Source organism: Budorcas taxicolor, chromosome 5 (genome assembly GCF_023091745.1).
Source record: "Budorcas taxicolor isolate Tak-1 chromosome 5, Takin1.1, whole genome shotgun sequence".
NCBI lineage: Eukaryota > Metazoa > Chordata > Mammalia > Artiodactyla > Bovidae > Budorcas > Budorcas taxicolor.
The window spans coordinates 17,276,017-17,299,093 of NC_068914.1; the positions used below are offsets into that span (position 1 = coordinate 17,276,017).

Genomic DNA, 23,077 nt, shown 5'->3' on the forward strand with positions numbered 1-23,077 from the left:
AACTGGTATGTACAATTGATCAAATTTATAATAATTAACTTTTAAGTTTTCTCTGAGTAACAGAGATGTGGATGATCCAGAGAGCACTTATTACTAATAATATTACTAATGAATTTGAATGGAGTTCTGGCATTGTTTTTATTCTCACAGGGAAGTTCCTGATCTAGAAGATATAGGAGATGTTATAGCAGCTGTTTTATTGGTGAGAAGATTGACTCCTAGAGTAGTTGGGTAACTTAGCGGCAGATCTGGAATATAAACTCAAATATTCTGTTTCTAATCTTTTTAAATCTTGGTGAGAATTATAGTTCAAAATATGATCCCAGCCACCAGGTGTTCTCAGAATCCAACAGTTGATCATTCCACATCCCATTTCAAAATAGTTTCCATTTGACCCCGTGAACACTCTTTCTGTTCACTTTCCAGTTTGAACGCCATGATCCTGTGGATGGGAGAATCACTGAGAGGCAGTTTGGTGGCATGCTGCTGGCTTACAGTGGAGTGCAGTCCAAGAAGCTGACTGCCATGCAGAAGCAGCTCAAGAAGCACTTCAAAGAGGGAAAGGTAGGTATCTTTGCCTAGAGGAAACCATGAGAGCATATTGTTACTGCAAAGGTACTAACATAATGAGAGTGAACTAGTGACTAATTATGACTAATTTAGTTCTGGCACTTGGAAAAAAAAAAAGCAGTTTTGAAGAAGAAGGAATAGCCTCAAATGACCCTAGGTTTTTTTGTTCAGATCACAATGTGACCATGAACTGAAATAGTGAATTGAAAGAGAGAGACTGATGGGGAGATATAGAGATCACTTGTAGATATCTTGAGTTTAAAGTGCCTGTGGACTACCCAAGTAGAGATGGTTAACCAGCAGTTGAATATTCAAATCTATTTTAGAGGACTGAGCTGGGTTTGGGAATCATCAACACACTATTAGAATTAAAATCATGAAGATTGATGAAGTTATCCAAGAAGAACATTATAGAACCATGAGCCAAGGGCAAGATCAAGTGGAACACTAACATTTAAGCAGTTCCAGAATGAAATCTTGAGGTAATGGTTAGAGGAGTACCTAGAGAAAGTATTGAAATCAAAGCCAGGGAAGAAGAGGGTTCAAAAACTAAGGGATCTACAGTGTCCCATGGGAAAGAGAGGGTCCAGTAAAATAAAATGATAAATACCCATTGGTTTTGGTGAAATGGTGGCCTTTGGGAGAGTTGTTTTATTACAGTGGTCCAATTGGAAGTGAGGAAGTTGAAAAAAAGGAAGGAAGAAGGAAGAGGGAGGTTCTGGAAAGAAGGAAATAGCATATGTTTAAAACTCTGAGGCAGTAGTATATTAACTCTGCTTGGGCTCCTATAGCAAAATACTATAGACGGGGTGGCTTAAAAAACAGAAATTTGTTTTCTCACTGTTCTGGAGGTTAGAAGTCCGTTATCAATGTGTCAGCAAATTGGGTTTCTCATGAAAGCTTTCTTCCTGTCCTGTAGACAGCCACCTTCTTGCTCTGTCTTCACATTACCTTTCCTTAGTGTTTATACAGAGAGAGAACATGCTCTGTAATGTGTCTTCTTATAAGGACACTAATCCTATCTGATTGGGGCCCCAGCATTGTGACCTCATTTAACCTTAATTATTGTTTTAGAGGCCTGTCTCCTAATACAGCCACAGTGGGGGTTAAGGCTTCAGTGTATTAAGTTTCAGGGGTGAGAGGGTGCAAACATTCAGTCCATAACAAGCAGGAAAGATGAAATCTGGCATGTGTAGGGAGCTAAACGGGGATTATTGTGGTTGATGAATACTAACAAAGAGGAGCATGGCCTGAGATGAGATCTGAGAGGAAGATGAGGGCAAGAACCTGCAAGACCTTGTAGGCGTGGAATGAGTTTGGGTTTTATTCACAGTGCAAAGAGAAGCTATTAAAGAGTTGTGAGCAGGGAAATAGCATGGTTGTGTGTATGTTTAAAGAGACAACTCTGGATGCTTTATGAAGAATAGTTTGGAAAGGAGCAAGCCTAGAAGCAAAAGGCTGAGACTACGATGATTAGAGATTTCAGGAGGAGATGAGTGGGTCTTTTTTGAGCAGCATTGAGATTGGGACCATGGGTTTGTGGTGACACTAGTCAACACTGCTCTGTGAGAGCCTTCAGAGCTGTACCTGGTACAGGAAGAAGCAGATGGTAGAACTGAGTCAGTGTCTGGGGTTTTCTAGGCAGTGGGATGAACAAACTGAACCAAAAACTAGTAAAGAGGCCAGATCTTTTAAAGATCATGTACACACACAGAGAGACACACATACACAAACACACACAGCAATGCAAGGGCTAGACCCCAGATCTCATTTTCAGCCCAATACCCTTTCCACATGACAACAATTACCACTTAGCCGTGCCTGGAAAATTGACCTAACATTAAACATGTTCCATGAGGGATTGCTAAGGTAGGGTGATAAAATAGACACGGAGGTAGAAGACTTGACTTCAAGTCCTGCCTCAGAAGTTTTTGTGGACGTTGGATAGATCACTTAACTGGCCTCATAAACTGAGACCCTTGTCCTCTATGCAGGCTCTAAACTTTAAAGACTCAGTAAGACATAGAATTGCCTGGGCTTATTTCCGTTTTGTTAGTATTTGTGCAGGAAATCTTGCTTGAATAGCATCAACCAACTGCTTTGGTGGAAAGCAGTTCTTATCAGCTAGAGTTTTTCCTCCGTACCTTGGGTGTTGAAAAGCTGAAAGGACCTCTGAACAGGCTGTGGACTGCAACTGAGAGCAGGCTGGATTCTGAGAGAAAGTGTCAGCTTCTCTGAGCAGTCCAGCCGGTCTGAAGGTGTTCTCTTGGCTATGAAGGAAGACTCCTTAACAGAAAGTGACAGAGGACAATGCTTCTCTCCTAAAGAGAACTGCTATATTACCTAGTACACAGCTCATGTCTATTGGAAGTTATAATTTCAGAAAGTTGATCACAAATATCTAGGTGAATTTTGTAGGGAATGCACCTTTTTGTTGATCTGACCCTTTTTTAATGTTTTGGCTGCACCACACAACATACACCCCAACCAGGGATTGAACCTGCAACGCCCCACCCCCATCCCTGCATTGGAAGCATGGAGTCCTAACCACTGAACCACCATGGAGATCCCCGACCAAACTTATTTTTAAAGTTTTGGTCCTGGCATTGATTTGACCTTAAAATAATTTTCTATCACTCCCCAAGTGTCTCAGTGGTGAAGAATCAGCCTGCCAGTGCAGGAGACACAGGTTTTGTCCCTGGGTCAGAAAGATCCCCTGGAGAAGGAAATGGCAATCCACTTTAGTATTCTTGCCTGAAAAATCCCATGGACCAGAGGATCCTTGTGGGCTACAGTCCATGGGGTTGCAAAACAGTCGGACACCACTTGGCAACTAAACAACATTATCTATCATGATAGGTTAATTCATGTTTTGATATGAATTTATATTTTAAAGCAATAAATTGGGTGTTGGAGACATCTCCCTTGAAGAAATAAAGTATTCTAGCTTTGGCAGGAGTTAATTTAGGACCCAAAGACCTTGCAGAAAAGCCCTGAAGTGAAAAGACAAATTTTTTCAGGTGATAAAAATCTGGGGTGCTAAATTATTTCTGGCCCAGAATTTCTAGCCTGCTTTAGCAAGGAGATGGAGATTGATTGTACTCTCATGTTGGTTAAATAATTTGTGAACATAGCAATTAACTAAAATGACAGTTAATGAAGGGCTTTTCCTCCTAAGGTTACCAGTCCATCTCTCTGGGACCATTTCCCATTATAGGGGAATGACTATGCTTCCTAATTGCTTCCTTTATTCCACTCTGGATTTGTTAACATGAAAATGTAAGTTTTCACTTGGCACATGTTAGTCACTTTCTGTGTGGGGTTCTGTACAAAATTTCAAACCAGAACTAAAAGATTGAAGGTCCTAGTGGTGGTATTAAATAAATATTTGCATATTAGTGACCATGCAGTGCTTCACAGCCATTTTTCTTTTTTGTGTTTGTAACAGCTTTGCTAGATCTCATTTTGCCTTTGAGATTATAGAGACAGAGAAGAAGAGAAATTAATGATCTGCCCACAATCTGGACTAAAATCTGAGGCTTCCTATTACAGATCTTGTCCCTTCTCTAACAAAATTCCGTTTTTCCTAACCATACTCTTCCTCTAACGCAGTCCTCTGGACCTGGTTTTCCAGTAGGCTCACTTGGGGGAACTTTTCAGAAATGTTGAGACCCTCTTCAAATCAACTAAATCAGAAGCTCAGTGGGTGGGTCCAGGCATCAGTAGTGCTTAAAAATCTACCCAGGTGATTCTAATGTGCAGTGAAGCTTGCCAGCCACTGGACTGGAAGTCTGCTTCATCAGTGTCTCTAGTTCTGTCCCTGAGTAATAGCTGGAGGAATTGGGGAGCCTGCCATGCCCAGAAAAATGGCTCTGTTCATGCTGAGTAACCACCATGTTTCTTATTTAACAAAGGCAGATTTTTCTTTTCTTTCTTTCTTTTTTTGTTTTATGGAAAACATGTTTTGTTTTGGCTTTGTTTTCAAGATTAGTCCCTAACCTCTATCAGAGTTTCCCCATTCCCTTCACTGTCTTTTTTTTCTAGGTCAAATGTGACTCAACTTAAAATTTTTTTAAACTTTCCATCCTTAAAATTACCATCTTCTCCTCATTAAAGGAAAGAGACTTTCCTGAGACTTCATAGGTGTAATTCACAGTGTTGATTCTCTGTGGTTAAGAGTGCAGATGCCACAAGCTTTAATAATTTAGCAAATCCACTCAAGAATGAATTGAAAGTTACAGTTCAGTGGCAGACATTGCTATATTCAAAACTAGGTACTGTAGGATAAAAGATAAAGCCATAACCTATCCTCAAGAAATATGTAGTCTGTAACAGTCTAATAAAACATATATCTATGCAAAGAACTATCTAATTTCATATCAATATTTATTGAGCACCCATGTACCGGGCACTCTTCTAAATACTGGGAATACAACAATGAGCAAAACCAGCTGTCTGTTCTCATAGTGGAGGAAGACATAATAAATAATTATAATACAACTCACTCAACTTTGAGCCTCTTAAAAGCACTGTCCTGCTCATCTTTGCCATCCTCTGTATGATGTCTCACAGGCAGTTGTTTATCAGATGCATTGATGAATGTATAGTATGTACCCTCATAAAGACACAATAAACCTATTAGGTTATTTACTTTTCTTGTTTTCTGTGGATAATATTCATGTGGTCTCTTCTGTTCACATGTTCTCTCAGATACTTGAGAGTTGAACCCACATTGTGGTCTTCATAAAATGTCAGATTCTAGAAACATTGATCCCAGAACCTTTGAGAAACTCAGAGAAGGCAATGGCACCCCACTCCAGTACTCTTGCCTGGAAAATCCCATGGATAGAGGAGCCTGGTGGGCTGCAGTCCATGGGGTCACTGAGGGTTGGACACAACTGAGCAACTTCACTTTCACTTTCCCCTTTCCTGCATTGGAGAGGGAAATGGCAACCAACTCCAGTGTTCTTGCCTGGAGAATCCCAGGGAAGGGGGAGCCTGGTGGGCTGCCATCTATAGGGTTGCACAGAGTCGGACACGACTGAAGCGACTTAGCAGCTACAGCAGCAACCCCAATTATTGGGTGTCCACCAAAACCACTATGTAGTATAGCATTCAAGATGTGGCCAGCCTTTTCCCTACTTCCTATCCCTCAAGACCCTATACATACCAGAGAAGAGAATATATTTCAGAGCATAACTGAGTAAATTCATTACTACTAGTTTTTAGAATGAGCCTGACAGCTTATTCTGGACTTTGACCTATTGTTCCAGTTAGGTTCAGTTTAGTGACTCAGTCGTGTCCAGCTCTGTGACCCCATGGACTGCAGCATGGCAGGCCTCCCTGTCCATCACCAGCTCCCAGAGTCCAGCCAAACTCAAGTCCATTGAGTCGGTGATGCCATCCAACCATCTCATTCACTGTCATCCCCTTCTCTGCCTGCCCTCAGTCTTTCCCAGCATCGGGGTCTTTTCAAATAAGTCAGCTCTTCGAATCAGGTGGCCAGAGTATTGGAGTTTCAGCTTCAACATCAGTCCTTCCAATGAACACGCAGGACTGATTTCCTTTAGGATGGACTGGTTGGATCTCCTTGCAGTCCAAGGGACTCTCAAGAGTCTCTCGAACACCATAGTTCAAAAGCAATTCTTCGGCACTCAGCTTTCTTTATAGTGCAACTCTCACATCCATACATGATTAATGGAAAAACCATAGCCTTGACTAGGCAGACCTTTGTTGACAAAGTAATGTCTGCTTTTTAATATGCTCTCTAGGTTGGTCATAACTTTCCTTCCAAGGAGTAAGCGTCTTTTAATTTCATGGCTGCAGTCACCATCTGCAGTGATTTTGGAGCCCAAAAAATTAAGGTCAGCCACTGTTTCCACTGTTTCCCCATCTGTTTGCCATGAAGTGATGGGACCAGATGTCATGATCTTAGTTTTCTGAATGTTGAGCTTTAAGCCAACTTTTTCACTCTCTTCTTTCGCTTTCATCAAGAGGCTCTTTAGTTCTTCTTCACTTTCTGCCATAAGGGTAGTGTCAGCTGTATATCTGAGGTTATTGATATTTCTCCCAACAACTTTGATTCCAGCTTGTGCTTTATCCGACGCAGCATTTCTCATGATGTACTCTGCATATAAGTTAAATAAGCAGGGTGACAGTATACAGCCTTGATGTACTCCTTTTCTTATTTGAAACCAGTCTGTTGTTCCATGTCCAGTTCTAACTGTTGCTTCCTGACCTGCATACAGATTTCTCAAGAGGCAGGTCAGGTGGTCTGTTATTCTCACTTCTTTCAGAATTTTCCACAGTTTATTGTGATCCACACAGTCAAAGGCTTTGGCATAGTCAATAAGGCAGAAATAGATGTTTTTCTGAAACTCTCTTGCTTTTTCCATGATCCAGCAGATGTTGGCAATTTGATCTCTGGTTCCTCTGCCTTTTCTAAAACCAGCTTGAACATCAGGGAGTTCACAGTTTACGTATTGCTGAAGTCTGGCTTGGAGAATTTTGAGCACTACTTTGCTAACGTGTGAGATGAGTACAGTTGTGGAATAGTTTGAGCATTCTTTGGCATTGCCTTTCTTTGGGATTGGAATGAAAACTGACCTTTTCCAGTCCTGTGGCCACTGCTGAGTTTTCCAAATTTGCTGGCATATTGAGTGCAGCACTTTCACAGCATCATCTTTCAGGATTTGAAATAGCTCAACTGGAATTCCATCACCTCCACTAGCTTTGTTCATAGTGATGCTTTCTAAGGCCCACTTGACTTCACATTCCAAGATGTCTGGCTCTAGGTGAGTGATCACATCATCATGATTATCTGGTTCATGAAGATCTTTTTTGTACAGTTCTTCTGTGTATTCTTGCCACCTCTTCTTAATATCTTCTGCTTCTGTTAGGTCTGTACCATTTCTGTCTTTTATTGCGCCCATCTTTGCATGAAATGTTCCCTTGGTATTTCTGATTTTCTTGAAGAGATGTCTAGTCTTTCCCATTCTATTATTTTCCTGTTTTTTCGCACTGATCACTGAGGAAGGCTTTCTTGTTTCTCCTTGCTATTCTCTGAAACTCTGCATTCAAATGGGTATATCTTTGCTTTTCACTTCTCTTCTTTTCACAGATATTTGTAAGGCCTCCTCAGACAGCCATTTTGCTTTTTTGCATTTCTTTTCCATGGGGTTGGTCTTGCTTTCTGTCTCCTGTACAGTGTCACAAACTTCCGTCCGTAGTTCATCAGGCACTCTGTCTATCAGATCTGATTCCTTAATCTATCTCTCACTTCCACTGTATAATCATAAGGGATTTGATTTAGGTCATACCTGAATGGTCTAGTGGTTTACTGAGTACTTTTTATGTACAAGACATTTATGTCTTCTCCCTAATTATTACGTCCTGCTTGGTGGGTAGGATCCCCATTTTTGAGATGAAAAATGCTTTTTCTGAACCTTCGTTATTTGTCTGAGAACACACAGTATCTTAAGAGGTGGCATTAGGATTCAGAGCCAGGCTATCTCATTCCAGAGTCCATAATCGCCCTACTAATGAATCTGTTTATTGTCACTGTTCTCTATGATTTGAATAAGCAGAAGAGTTTGGAGTAAACAAGAAAAACAATGTTACTAGACTGTAGCCTATCTCTTAGTGAGATAGCTAGAAAGGTAAATTATGAAACCAGGTTGTAGAAGACCTTGTATACTACACTAAGAAGTTTGGGGGTTTCCAGTTGACACTGGGTGTCACTGATATTTTGTCAACAGTAGGAAGGAACATAGAAAGAAAAGTGATGTTTCAGGACATTTAGATTCTTAAAGAATGTAACTAATAGGAATGGTGTAACTTCCCCCTACTGCCAGGCAGCAACCAGTTGAAGAAACCTCTGGGCTTTGCAATGAGATGATGCTTTGTTGAAGCAAGACAAGCATAGTAACACCTCTGAAAGGGTACCCACTTGTTGACAGTGACCACATGGAGGGTGGGAGACTAGATGACAAGGGTAGAGGAAGAATTACTTTGTACTGTACAACATATATTACCCAGTATAAAAATAATGTAAATGTTTTTTAAAACTAAATTTTAAAATTTGCAGAAAAATTGAGCAGATAATAGATTGGTGAGAAGCATAGCATATAAGAAAGAAGGAAGGAGACTGTTCCTTTTTTTTAATGGGCCATAGAGGGAACTCAGGCAGTTGGGTTGATTATTGGCAGATGGATTTACTATGACCAGTTAAAAGACAACACAAGAGAATCATCATTACAGTGTGTCTGTACCACTCATGACCTCTCAATATGAGATACTAAATTTACAGCTGACTCCAGAGGAAGCCAAATTTTCCTTCCTTCTCTTCTCATTCTACTATAACTGCCCTAAGTTTTATTGAGGTGTAATTGGCAATGGCCACCCACTCCAGTACTCTTGCCTGGAAAATCCCATGGACGGAGGAGCCTGGTTGGCTGCAGTCCATGGGGTCGCTAGGAGTCGGACACAACTGAGTGACTTCACTTTCTTTTCACTTTCATGCATTGGAGAAGGAAATGGCAACCCACTGTTCTTGCCTAGAGAATCCCAGGGATGGGGGAGCCTGGTGGGCTGCCGTCTATGGGGTTGCACAGAGTCGGACACAACTGAAGTGACTTAGCAGCATATGTAAATTAAGTATACAATTCATCCATGAATGATTTTTTGTAAAGTGACACCCATCAATGATTTTTAGCAAATTTAGTAAATTTGCAGTCATTACTGCAATATCTAATTTTAGAAGATTTCCATCACCCGAAAAAAGAGCCCTCATGCTAGTTTATAGTTAATACCCATTTCCACCCTAGTCCCACACAACCATAAATCTTCCTTTTGTTTCTATAGACTTGCCTTTTCTGGAAATTTCATATAAATGCATTCATATAATACTGAAGTCTTGTGTCTGGCTTCTTTTACTAATATTTTTAGGTTTATTCATACATACAATAGAATACTATTTACTGTCCATACAGTGGAATTGTTGTTCAGTCACTCAGTTCAGTTCAGTTCAGTCGCTCAGTCGTGTCCGACTCTTTGCGACCCCATGAATCGCAGCACGCGAGGCCTCCCTGTCCATCACCAACTCCCGGAGTTCACTCAGACTTGCGTCCATCGAGTCCGTGATGCCATCCAGCCATCTCATCCTGGGTTGTCCCCTTCTCCTCCTGCCCCCAATCCCTCCCAGCATCAGAGTCTTTTTCCAGTGAGTCAACTCTTCTCATGAGGTGGCCAAAGTACTGGAGTTTCAGCTTCAGCATCATTCCCTCCAAAGAAATCCCAGGGCTGATCTCCTGCAGAATGGACTGGTTGGATCTCCTTGTAGTCCAAGGGACTCTCAAGAGTCTTCTCCAATACCACAGTTCAAAAGCATCAATTCTTCGGCCATGTCCAACTCTTTGCGACCCTATGAGCTGCAGTACACCAGGTTTCCCTGTCCTTCACCATCTCCCCAAACTCATCTCCATTGAGTTGGTGATGCCATCCAACCATCTTTTCCTCCATCATCCCCTTCTCCTGCTTTCAGTCTTCCCCAGCATCAGGGTCTTTTCCATTGAGTCAGCTCTTTGCATCAGGTGGCCAAAGTATTGGAGCTTCAGCTTCAGTATCAGTCCGTCCAGTAAATATTCAGGATTTAGGATTGACTGGTTTGACCTCCTTGCAATCCATGGGACTTTAAAGAGTCTTCTCCAACATCATAGTTCAAAAGCATCAATTCTTCAGCACTCAGCCTTCTTTATGGTCCAACTCTCACATCTATACATGACTGCTGGAAACGTCACAGCTTTGACTAGACGGACGTTTGTTGGCAAAGTAATGTCTCTGCTTTACTATGCAATGGAAGACTGTTTACTGTCCATACAATGGAATACTATTTACTATTCAGAAACACTGTTTACTATTCAGTATAAACTATATACTAATAGTTTATAACTTTTTATTACTGAATAGTAAATAATATTCCACTGTATAGATATTTATATCTTGTTTCTGCCATCACCAGTTGATAAACATTTGAATTGTTTCCAAATTGAGGCTGGTAGAAACATTTACATACAAATCTTGGATGTGCATCTACGTTTTTATATCTCTTAAGGAGATTCCTAGGAGTGGCTAGCTGGGTCATATAGTAAAATTTTGTGAAACGTCCTTTTTGAGAAGTTTGCCATACTGTTTTCCAAAGTTACATTCCACAGCAATGTATGAATTCATTTTTTCCATATCCTCACTAAAAGTTGTTATTATCTGTCTTTTTGATTAGTCATCCTAATAGATATGTAGTGATATCTCATTGTGATTTTAGTTTGCATTTCTCTAATGAATGATGGTCTGAAGCATTGTTTCATGTACTCTTTAGCCATTCATATATCTTGTTTGGAAGATGTCTGTTTAGATCTTTTCTTTAATTGGGTTATTATTATCTCATTATTGAGTTGTAAGAGTTCTTTATATAATTCTGAGGAGAAGGCAATGGCAACCCACTCAGGTACTCTTGCCTGGAAAATCCCATGGATGGAGGAGCCTGGTAGGCTGCAGTCCATGGGGTCGCACAGAGTCGGACACGACTCAAGTGACTTAGCAGCAGCAGCATGCAGTTACAAGCATAGTGTAGATGGATCATAAACTATATATCGTGTGTAATTCATAAATGAGATTATCCTTACATAAAGAAATGATCCTTTTAAGTGTAGAATTAATGGACTTTTAGATATGCAGATGACACCACCCTTATGGCAGAAAGTGAAGAGGAAATAAAAAGCCTCTTGATGAAAGTGAAAGAGGAGAGTGAAAAAGCTGGCTTAAAGCTCAACATTCAGAAAACTAAGATCATGGTATCTGGTCCCATCACTTCATGGGAAATAGATGGGGAAACAGTGGAAACAGACTTTATTTTTTTGGGCTCCAAAATCACTGCAGATGGTGATTGCAACCATGAAATTAAAAGATGCTTACTCCTTAGAAGGAAAATTATGACCAACCTAAATGGCATATTCAAAAGCAGAGACATTACTTTGCCAACAAAGGTCCATCTAGTCAAGGCTATGGTTTTCCCAGTGGTCATGTATGGATGTGAGATTTGGACTGTGAAGAAAGCTGAGCATCGAAGAATTGATGCTTTTGAACTGTGGTGTTGGAGAAGACTCTTGAGAGTCCCTTGGACTGCAAGGAGATGCAACCAGTCCATTCTAAAGGAAATCAGTCCTGAGTGTTCTTTGGAAGGACTGATGCTAAAGCTGAAACTCCAATACTTTGGCCACCTCATGCAAAGAGTTGACTCATTGGAAAAGACTCTGATGCTGGGAGGGATTAGGGGCGGGAGGAGAAGGGGAAGACAGAGGATGAGATGGCTGGATGGCATCACCAACTCAATGGACGTGAGTTTGGGTGAACTCCGGGAGTTGGTGATGGACAGGGAGGCCTGGTGTGCTGCGATTCATGGGGTCGCAAAGAGTCGGACACGACAGCGACTGAACTGAACTGAACTGAACTGACACAATATCCTTTCTGTGTTGGTGCTTATATTTAAGACTGTAAATCTCATCAGCTTTTGCACAGTTAATGTCTCTATTAGACTCTTTATAAAAAGTATCTTCTATGGTTAATAAAATGTAAAGACTGCACCTGCTATTATGCTAGCTTTCATTCTTACATATTTTCACAGGGAACCTGCTTTAATGAATTTATCTTGAGAAGTTTTAAATCAAATTCTATGTCAGGATTTTACATTAATGTCCAATAGGAGGTTAGATTTGTTCAATGTTAAAATAGGTATTATGGTAACTTCCGCGTCAGTTAAATTACTAATTTAAAGTATAACATGTTTTTTATTAAGAGAAACTAACTTATAGAGAAGTTTGACTGAGAATAGACAACTGTTAAGGCCCTTTGTTGTACAGAATGCTGTGCTTTAATAAATCATGATGTTGTAATTAAAAAAAAAGAGTTCTTTATATAATTCTGGATATAAATGCTTTAGCAGATATATGATTTTAAAATATTTTTCCCAGTCTGTGATTTGTCTTTCTCAGTATTTTTAAGCACAAAATTTTTAACCTTCATAAAATCTAATATATCAAAATTTTTTCTGTTTATGGATTGTGTTTTTGGTGTCATATCTAAGAACTCTGCCTTACCCAAGGTCATAAAGATTTTCTGGTTTTTTTCTGAACATTTTATCAGTTGCTTTTAGTTTTGAAAGACAATTCTGTCTGCTTGTTTAACAACTTCTCTAATGTTAAATTCATTTTAAAACAACATAAAGAAATACTTCTATTTAGAGTCTCAGAGTACTATTAATTTTATATATTTTTTTTTAGTCCAGTCATGTAAGTTCTTTCAGTTGGTTTGTTGAAAATCTGGTCACAGAATAAAATAACTCCTGCTTCTTCTATTTCCCCATAGTATATATTTTTAAAAATCCATTTGATGCCAAGCCTAAGAGAAGGGTATTTCCTTTTGACTACTATATCTGCAGTTCAGGTCACCCAACAAAAGATTGTACTTAAGCTATAGCCTTCTAAGTCCAAGCAACTCAACTTTCAAAAAGCCTGTCTTTGCACTTTCTATCCACAAACTTCATGTTGCACTCTTATTCTAGCTTTATTCTAATAAATCTTTGGACTTTTTACTGAGATAGTTACTAAGAAATAATAATTTTGTGAATAGCATTACCTTTTCTTTAAGGAGGCCTATCAAAATTTTAAGCTCTATAAGACCAAGACCCATATCCAAAGCAATTTTATTTTCCTCACTGTTCCTAGTAGAGTGCTAAGTGGTTAGTAAGTGCTCAATAAAAATTTTAATTATATTTATGTAGTAAAAGGAAAAATGTTGCATATTTTTATTTAATAATGGCTTAATATGATTTATATTCCACTGTTTGTCTGTCATCAAATGAATAGTCACTCAATTTAGATTTTTCTGTCCTCTAATAATTCTCAATGTAAGCACTGTCATCTTTAATGTTTCACAGTAAATTAACTAACACACATTAGAGGTTGCCCTTTCAGTTTTAGGAATTTATGTTAACCTTTTAGCCTTAAAAATCCTTTCATAAACTCAGACGCCAATGCTCCCCTACCCTGTGGAAATCCATATGTAAAATTTAAAAAGGAGAAAAGCTTTAGCATGTCTTTTTTTAAATTTACCATTAAAAATATAGAACAAAATTTACCATTTTAACCATTTTTAAATGGTTTAATAGTACTAAGTACATTCATACTGCTGTGCAACCAAAACCATCATTCATCTCCAGAACTTTTTTCATCTTCCCAAACTGAAACTCCATACCATTAAACAATAATTCCTCATTATCCCCCTCCCAACTCCTGGAAACCACCATTCTACTTCCTGTCTCTAGGAATTTAACTACTCTAGGTAATTAATATAAGTGGAATCATACAGTATTTGTCCTTTGTATTTTTTGTAATTTGTATTATTTCCCTTGACATAGTGTGTTCAGAGTTTGTCTTTGTAGCATGTATCAGAACTTTTTTCCTTTTAAAGACTGAATACTCTTCCATTAATGTCTTTTGATGGAAAGAGAAGATGGTATTAGTGTATCCATTCATAAGCAGATGATGTAAAACCTGTGCTTCTGATCCAGTGGAATTCTCCTCGTATTATGTTATAGCCTAGTACTTAAATTAGTTAGCATATTGTAGCATTTTTACAAGGAATGAACTTTACCTCTGGGTGCTCTAAGTCAAGGCCATGAGAATGGCTTCAAGTTGAGAGGAAATTATTTAATATAGGCCTTCCAGTTCACCACCAAAAGTTATGGAACTTGGTACATACTAGGTGCTCCATAAATGTTTGAATGAATTTTTAAATAAGACAGACCACTGTTCATAATTTCCAAAAACTGGAAATAGCCCAAATAGAATAGTCACACAGTGGAATACTTTCAGCAATAAAAGTGAATAAACTACAGACATACACAAAAATATTAAAAAATGTTAAAGACAGAAGCCGGAGACTTCCCTGGCAGTCCATTGCTTGCCTCCATGCTTCTAGTGCAGGGAATGCAGGTTCAATCCCTGCTCAGGGAACTGGGATCCTACATGCCACGTGGTGCAGCCAAATATATATGTATATTTTAAAGCCAGAAACCATATATAATAGAATACATGCTGCATGGTTCCATCTATAAAATTCAAAAGATATACTTAAACTCCTTAAACATATGTTAAAGGATGCATAAATAGATAGAAAAGCTATTTTTTATGAAAGGCAAGGAAATGAATCTCCTAAAATTCAGAATGGTTTTTATCACGGAGAAGAGGCTCATGACTGTAAAGGGCCATTGTTGGGGACGGGGAGGGAGGCTCCTGGGATGCTGACTAATCTGCTTCTTGACCTGAATTGAGTTTTTATGGGTGTAAAATTTCATTTTACAGAGTTTGTTCATTTGTATGTTTATGTTTTACACACCTTTCTATTTGATCCTCATATTCCATAGTTTTTAAATGTTTAAATTCTGTGATTCTAAGGGGAAAAACCAAGGGAATATTTCTTGCAAAGATGGGCACAATAAAGGACAGAAACAGTATGGACCTAACAGAAGCTGAAAATATTAAGAAGAGGTGGCAAGAATACACAGAAGAACTATACAAAAAAGATCTTCATGACTCAGATAACCATGATGGTGTGATCACTCACATAGAACCAGACATCCTGGAGTGCAAAGTCAAGTGGGCCTTAGAAGCATCACTACAAACAAAGCTAGTGGAGGTGATGAATCCCAACTGAGCTATTTCAGATCCTAAAAGATGATGCTTTAAAGTGCTACACTCAATATGCCAGCAAATTTGGAAAACGCAGAAGTGGCCACAGGACTGGAAAAGGTCAGTTTACATTCCTATCCCAAAGAAAGGCAGTGCCAAAGAATGTTCAAACTACTGCACAATTACACTCATTTCACACGCTAGCAAAATAATGCTCAAAATTCTCCATGCTAGGCTTCAACAGTATATGAACCAAGAACTTAAGATGTTCAAGCTGGTTTTAGAAAAAGCAGAGGAACCAGAGATCAAATTGCCAACATTTGTTGGATCATAGAAAAAGCAAGAGAGTTCCAGAAAAACATCTACTTCTGCTTCACTGACTATGCCAAAGCCTTTGACTATGTGGATCACAACAAACTGGAAAATTCTTTAAAAAAAATAGAACTACCAGACCACCTTACCTGCCTCCTGAAAAATCTGTATGCAGGTCAAGAAGCAACAGTTAGAACCAGACATGAAACAATGGACTGGTTCCATATTGGGAAAGGAGTACATCAGAGCTGTATATTATCACCTTGTGGCATCATGCAAAATGCCAGGCTGGATGAAGCACAAACTGGAATCAAGATTGCCAGCAGAATATCAATAACCTCAGATATGCAGATGACACCACTCTTATGGCAGAAAGCGAAAAGGAACTAAAGAGCCTCTTGATGAAAGTGAAAGAGAAGAGTGAAAAAACTGGCTTAAAACTTAGCATTCAAAAAACTAAGATCATGGCATCTGGTCCCATTACTTCATGGCAAATAGATAGGGAAGCAGTGGAAACAGTGAGACTATTTTCTTGGGCCCCAAAAGAGGTGACTGCAGCCATGAAATTAAAAGGCTTGCTCCTTGGAAGAAAAGCTATGACCTAGACAGCAGAGACATTACTTTGCCAACAAACGTCTGTCTAGTCAAAGCTGTGGTTTTTCCAGTAGTCATGTATGGATGTGAGAGTTGGACCATAAAAGAAAGCCGAGTGCCAAAGAATTGATGCTTTTGAACTGTGGTGTTGGAGAAGACTCTTGAGAGTCTGCTGGACTGCAAGGAGATCCAACCAGTCCGTCCTTAAGGAAATCAGTCCCGGGTGCTCATTGGAAGAATTGATGCTGAAGCTGAAGCTCCAATACTTTGGGCACCTGATGTGAAAAACTGACTTCTTAGTAAAGACCCTGATGCTGGGAAATATTGAAGGCAGGAGGAGAAGGGGATGACAGATGATGAGATGGTTGGATGGCATCACCAACTCTTTGGACTCGAGTTTGAGCAAGCTCTGGGAGTTGGTGATGGACAAGGAGGCCTGGCGTGCTGCTGTCCATGTTGTCACAAGGAGTTGGACACGACTGAGCGACTGAACTGAACTGAACTGAAGGGGGAAAACTAAGAAGATTATATGACATAATCATACAGTATTTTAGCTCTTAGTTAGATTGATAAAGATACCATTGGCCAGTTTCCTGGTATACTGTAGTCTATATTAAGTTTTCCTTTTTACTGAGTTACAGATATAAATTCCTAGGCTCTGTAGTTTGCGTGCATGCTTAGTCATGTCCAACTCTGTGCAACTCCATGGACTGTAGCCCACCTGGCTCCTCTGCCCAAGGAATTTTCCAGGCAAGAATACTAGGGCGGGTTGCCTTTTCCTACTCCAGGGGATCTTCCCAACCCAGGGATAGAACCCATGTCTCCTACGTCTCCTGACAAGTAGATTCTTTACCACTGTGCCACCTGGGAAGCCCAGGCTCTGTGGTTTGGGGAAATGGAAATCGGAAGAGGAGCAGTACTGGTTAGAAGCCTGTCAACATCTGCAGTCCATTAAGGACCTTATGCTTCATTACAATGCATTAACCTCAGTGTCTTTCCAGTGTTACTCACTTCTTTGGAATTGTATTCATTTCCATCCCAGCATGATGTGTGAGAAATGGGAAGCAGGCAAGTAGGACAGATCTTCCTTCCTCTAATCTCTCTTTATCCAACTACTCTCTTGAGCCATCATAAAAGGTAGAATTAAAGATCAGCAAATCTTTGACTAGCTTTTGAAAAGAATTTCCTCATTCACAGAAATTTCATCAAATTAAAGTTACATGGCCAATTGCTTCATTGCTTCGTTAGTAGCTTTTAAATTGGTATAATGAACAACTTTCCCAGTTGCTTGGGTTCTGGTAAATCCTGAAACTATTCCCATGTATATCACTGACTTTGATGATTCTTTAATTAGCTTAAGCCTCAAAAAAGCTTGACTGCCCTATTGAGTAGATTATTAAAATGAAAGTCCTAATGGGTCTTACTTGTTAAGATGTATAACAAATCAAGTGGCTACAGCTCATTTAGAGAGTGTCACAACAGATACTGTGGCTAATTGGAGGATATAGTTAGAAATATTTTGATTAAAGATATCCACCCATCACTAAACAGCTTCATGTCAGATTTTACATATGAGGGGAAAGCAATTAGCTAGCATGCCTTTCTTAGGGTAAAATTCCAACGTTTTGTTCCCCTGTTGTTTGTAAATTTGACATTTCTTGAGTAATTTGTTGAGTCTCTGTTCCAGACATAGCATAAATTTCTGATTTATAGGCATGAGTAACTGCCTCGTCTTCTGCATTTTATGCTGCTTTTTGCACAGGTTCCTGCCTTACCTTACTGTTTTTCTTCTTTCAGGGGCTGACATTTCAGGAAGTGGAGAACTTCTTTACTTTCCTAAAGAATATTAATGATGTAGACACTGCATTGAGCTTTTACCATATGGCTGGGGCGTCTCTTGATAAAGGTAATGAAACCCAAAAGTGTTTTTTTGAAGCTATAAACAGTGAATCTGTAATCCATTAGGTGACTACCCTTCCTTAACAGAAATATGTGAATTTTTCTTGACATTGTTTTTGATTTGCTTTGTTTTGTTGACATTGAATGGGCCTTGCATTTCACCCTGAGAGGCCAAGTTCAACAAATACATTTTCTTGAGCTAAACACTATAGTCAAGGCAGATGCCCATCTTTAAATGATTAGTCTTAGAAACGCATCTAAGCTGAGGACGAATGCATGAATTTGGAAGTTCTCTTACCAGAGCCAGAGTCACGACATACAAAATGTGAAGCTAAAGTTGCTGTTCATTTTAATTCATTCTTTGTTAGGAAGGAATAGTTTGGTTTCTTTTTCATGTTAGTTTTTGTGTTTTTCTTTAAAGATAAAATCATGAGTCTGAGAATAGCACCTCCACTGGCTTACTTCATACAACTTCAGTTCCAGTTTGTATAGGCAATGGGAGCGAGCAGAGCAATTGCAAGCAGTTTTTCCCAATATTATGAAAAACTTCAAACATACACAGTAGTTTAATTATTCAGAGAACATCCATATGTCCAGCTCAGTTAACATTTTGCTATATTTCTCTGATATCTGTGTCTGTTTATCAGTTCCTCATTTTTTTTGATGGTTCGTTAGAGACATAAGTGTACGTCACTCCTAAGTACTTCAGCATGAATAGTTCAGTAGTTGTTTACAGTTCCCTTGTGCCCTTTTGCAGTTAATTTCTGCCCCTAGTTATCAAGAGGCAACCTTAATTCTGTATATTTTTGCACCGTAGATTAATTTTGTTTGTTCTAGAACTTCATACAAACGGAATTGTACCATGAACACTCAGTTTCTCTCAGCCTGTGTTTGAGATCCACCCACGTTGTTACGCATACAGTAGTTTGTTTTGTTCCTTTTTTATGAATAGTAATCTATTGTGTGACTATTCCAAAATTTGTTTATCCTTTCTTCTGTTGGGCACCTTAGCTGTTGCCAGTTATTGGCTATCTTGAATCAAGCCACTATGAACATTCTTGTGTTAATCTTTTTGAGGATACATATTGTCATTTTTCTCGGATAAATACCTAGGAGTATATTGCTGAGTACAGAGAAAGGTGAGTATTTCTTTTATTAAAAAAAAAAAAACTTTCAGACACTTTTCCACAATGTATCTTTTATTTTTGTGATTCTGGAATGTACATTAAAGTGTCTCGTTGTATTTTTAATTTGTACTTCCCTGATGACCTCTGCTATTGAGCAGCTTTTTGTGTTCTCATCATTCAGATACCTTCTTTGGTGAAGTGTCTGTTCAGATCTTTTGCCCATTTTTATAAGTTGCTTGTCTTATTGAATTGTGGAAGTTCTTGTTATGTTCTAATATAAATCCTATATCAGATATATATATTTTGTGAATAGTTTCCTAGTCTCAGCTTGCCTGTTCACTTTTTCATGAGGTCTTTTGAGTAGTGGAAATTCTTCTTTTTAATAAAGTTTAATTTATCAATTTTTTTTGATCATTACTTTCTCATCCTAATAAACCTTTGTGCTTGACTGCTCATTTGTGTCCTACTCTTTGCGGCCCCATGGGTGGTAGCCCTCCAGACTCCTCTGCCCATGGAATTTTCCAGGCAAGAATACTGGATAGGGTGCCATTTCTTAGTCCAGGGGATCTTCCCAACCCAGAAATCAGACCTGAGCCCCTTGTGTCTCCTGTACAAGATAGGTTGTTTTTCATTTCCAAATATTTTATTTTTCTAGATATACTCTTGTTTTTTATTTCTAATTTAATTCTATTGTGGTCAGAATACACACTGTATAAAATTTCAGTTCATTAAAATGGGCTGAGAACTTGTTTTATGACCCAGAATTTGGTCAGTTTTTTTTTTTATGAATGTTTCATATACATGGGAAAAGAATGTGCATTCTTTTGAATGTAACGTTACAAAAATGTCAGGTCAAAGTGGGTTGATAGTGTTCAGATCTTATATGTCCTGATTTTTTTGTCTAGTTGCTCTTTGTAAGACTGAAATGTTAAAATCTCTAAATATGATGTGTGAATTTGTCTGTTTTTCCCTTTAAATGGTGTCAGTCTTTATTTCATGAATTTTGAGTTCTAGTATTAAGTACATACATATTTAATGATTATGATTATTGTGTTTTCCTGATGAATTAGCCATTTTATCAATATGAAGTATTCCCCCTTTATGTTTAGTAATATACCTTTTCTTGAAGTCTATTTTGTCTGGTATTGATTTAATTACTCTAGCTCTTTGGGTGGGCTTCCCTGGTAGCTCAGCTGGTAAAGAATCTGCCTGCAATGCTGGAGACCCCAGTTCAATTTCCGGATCGGGAAGATCCCCGAGAGAAGGGATAGGCTACCCACTGCAGTATTCTTGGGCTTCCCTGGTAGCTCAGACAATAAAGAATCCGCCTGCAATGCAGGAGACCTGGGTTCGATCCCTGGGGTGAGAAAATTTCCTGAAGGAGGGCATGGCAACCCTCTCTAGTATTCTTGCCTGGAGAATCCCCATGGACAGAGGAGCCTGGCAGGCTGCAGTCCATGGGGTCGCAAAGAGTCGGACACAACTGAGTGACTAAGCACAGCACAAATCTTTAGGTAGTTATTCTTTGCGTGGTTTGTCCTCCTCTATTCTTTTTGTGTTAAACCTTTCATCTCTTCTAGACATAGAGTTGGGTCTGGTGACCTTTTAGCTCTACCTTTTTGCATTGTATATTTTAGTGATTTCTCTAGAAATTGTCATTTTTCATGTTTTACTTAAAGTTAATATTGTACCACTTCAGGTTAATTGTAAGAACCTTGCTTTCATATAGTTCCATTTACTGTCACCCCGTATCTTTTATGCTATTGTTGCCATGTTATATTTCCTCCATAGATGTTATAATCATTATTATATAATGTTAGGATTTTTGTTTTCAACAATTATACTTTTAGTAAATTAACAAAAAAATTTTGTACTTAGCCACATTTACTCATACTTACCAATTTGAGTGTTTTTCATTTGTTCCTGAATATCTAAATTTTTATCTGATGTCACTATCAGTTTGAAAAACTTCCTTTATCATTCTTTATAGTACATATATGCTGGCAGTGATTCTCTTAGTTTTTGATTTATCTGACAATGTTTTTATTTCACCATTGAGTACTGCAATTTGTGATTTTTAAATTTCTCCAAAGCATTGATTGGGTTTTATAAACACAGTATTGCTTATTCAACACTTTTTGGTGGTTTTCTTAAGATTTTCCAATATAAGATCATGCAGCCTGCAAATAGAAATCGTTTTACTTCTTCCTTTCCAACAGGGATGCCTTTTATTTCAGTTTCTTGATCCACGTAACTTTTCAAAAGAATATTCATCTCCTTGCTTGTTTACTTATATAACTTTGTTTGTTTAAAATAATCCCTCTTCTGAACTTTGTGAAAACCTTTGGAAAAAATTAATTAAATCATGGAGCTTATGCATGCTGCTGCTAAGTCACTGCAGTCGTGTCTGACTCTGTGCAATCCCATAGACGGCAGCCCACCAGGCTGCCCTGTCCCTGGGATTCTCCAGGCAAGAACACTGGAGTGGGTTGCCATTTCCTTCTCCAATGCATGAAAGTGAAAAGTAAAAGTGAAGTCGCTCAGTCGTATCCGGCTCTTAGCAACCCCATGGACTGCAGCCCACCAGGCTCCTCCATCTATGGGATTTTCCAGGCAAGAGTACTGGAGTGGGGTGCCATTGCCTTCTCCGGGAGGTTATGCATGTATTTGTATAATACCACAGGGTCATTTCTGTAGAATACCTTTGGTTATATTGCTTTGTTTCACAGAACAGATCTGACAGCATCTGTAAGTCCAACATAAAAGATTTGAAGTCATCGCTTATTATTAAATAAAATAAATAGGCTCATCTTTATATTTGCATACCTTTTTTTGAGAAGTCTAACTAAAGATCATAGATTGCTCTCAGGAACAATTATATAGGATGAATCACTATCTGTGTTAAAATTATAGGATGCACAAAACAGAATGATTCAGGGTAATGATAGCAAAGGAAAGTGTAACCTAGTGGTTTAAAAAAAAGGATAGTGTTTCTTTCAAATAACTTCAGACCATTTCCTGCAATGTTTAGTCTCTCCATAGAGCTCACGCCTCATTATCCTTGCTAACAGAGGCAGCAGTACAAATTATATAGTCATATCTGATATCCAGAAATATGTTTGGCTTTGAGATAGATGATGTTTGGCATTTATTTTGACTTCTTAGTTTGTTTCATCTGTATAACTTTGGATTCCCTGAGTGTAAAAGATAGATATCTAGGGGAAACTGGCCTAGATTCATGCGAAGTAAGAGGGAAAAGCCAAGCATATTCATTTCCTAGGGCTGCCATAACAAATTACCACAAACACGGTGATCTGAAACAACAGAAATTTATTTCACAGCTCTGAAGGCCACAAATTTGAAATTAAGGTGTTGGCAGGGCCATATTCCCTCTGAAGGCTCTAGGGAAAAGTCCTCCCTTGCCTCTTCCAGCCTCTGGTGGCTTAGTCACTCCTTGGCTTGTGGCTCCATAACTCCAGTCATGCTTCTCTCTTCACATGGCCTCCCTACCCACTTCTCCCTGTTTGCCTGTCTTCTGTCTGTCTCTTGTAAGAACACCTGTCATTGGACTTAGGGCCCACCTGGATCATCTCAGGATTCTTAATGACGTCTGCAAAGACCCTTCTTCCAAACAAAGTCACATTCATAAGTTCCAGGGCCTAAGATGCAGACATATCTCTTGGGCCAACATTCAACTCACTATAGCAACCAAGAACTAAATATCACTCATATGCAGTCCACAAAGTAAAGCAAAAGTAGAAACAAAAAATGAATTTAATTTACTATGAGAATATTTGTATTGTCTATTTAAAACTGAATTTTTTAAAATTTATT

At 38.8% G+C, this 23,077-nt stretch overlaps 1 protein-coding gene across 2 annotated transcripts in view; it reads left to right on the forward strand.

The window, feature by feature from the left end:
- MICU1 (mitochondrial calcium uptake 1) overlaps positions 1–23,077 on the forward strand; it is a 223,837-nt gene that overhangs the window by 181,881 nt on the left and 18,879 nt on the right. For both annotated transcript variants that reach the window (XM_052639467.1, XM_052639466.1), the window contains 2 exons: positions 427–564; positions 18,015–18,123. In XM_052639467.1, the coding sequence (XP_052495427.1) occupies positions 427–564; positions 18,015–18,123 (247 nt within the window). The remainder of the gene's footprint in view (positions 1–426; positions 565–18,014; positions 18,124–23,077) is intronic.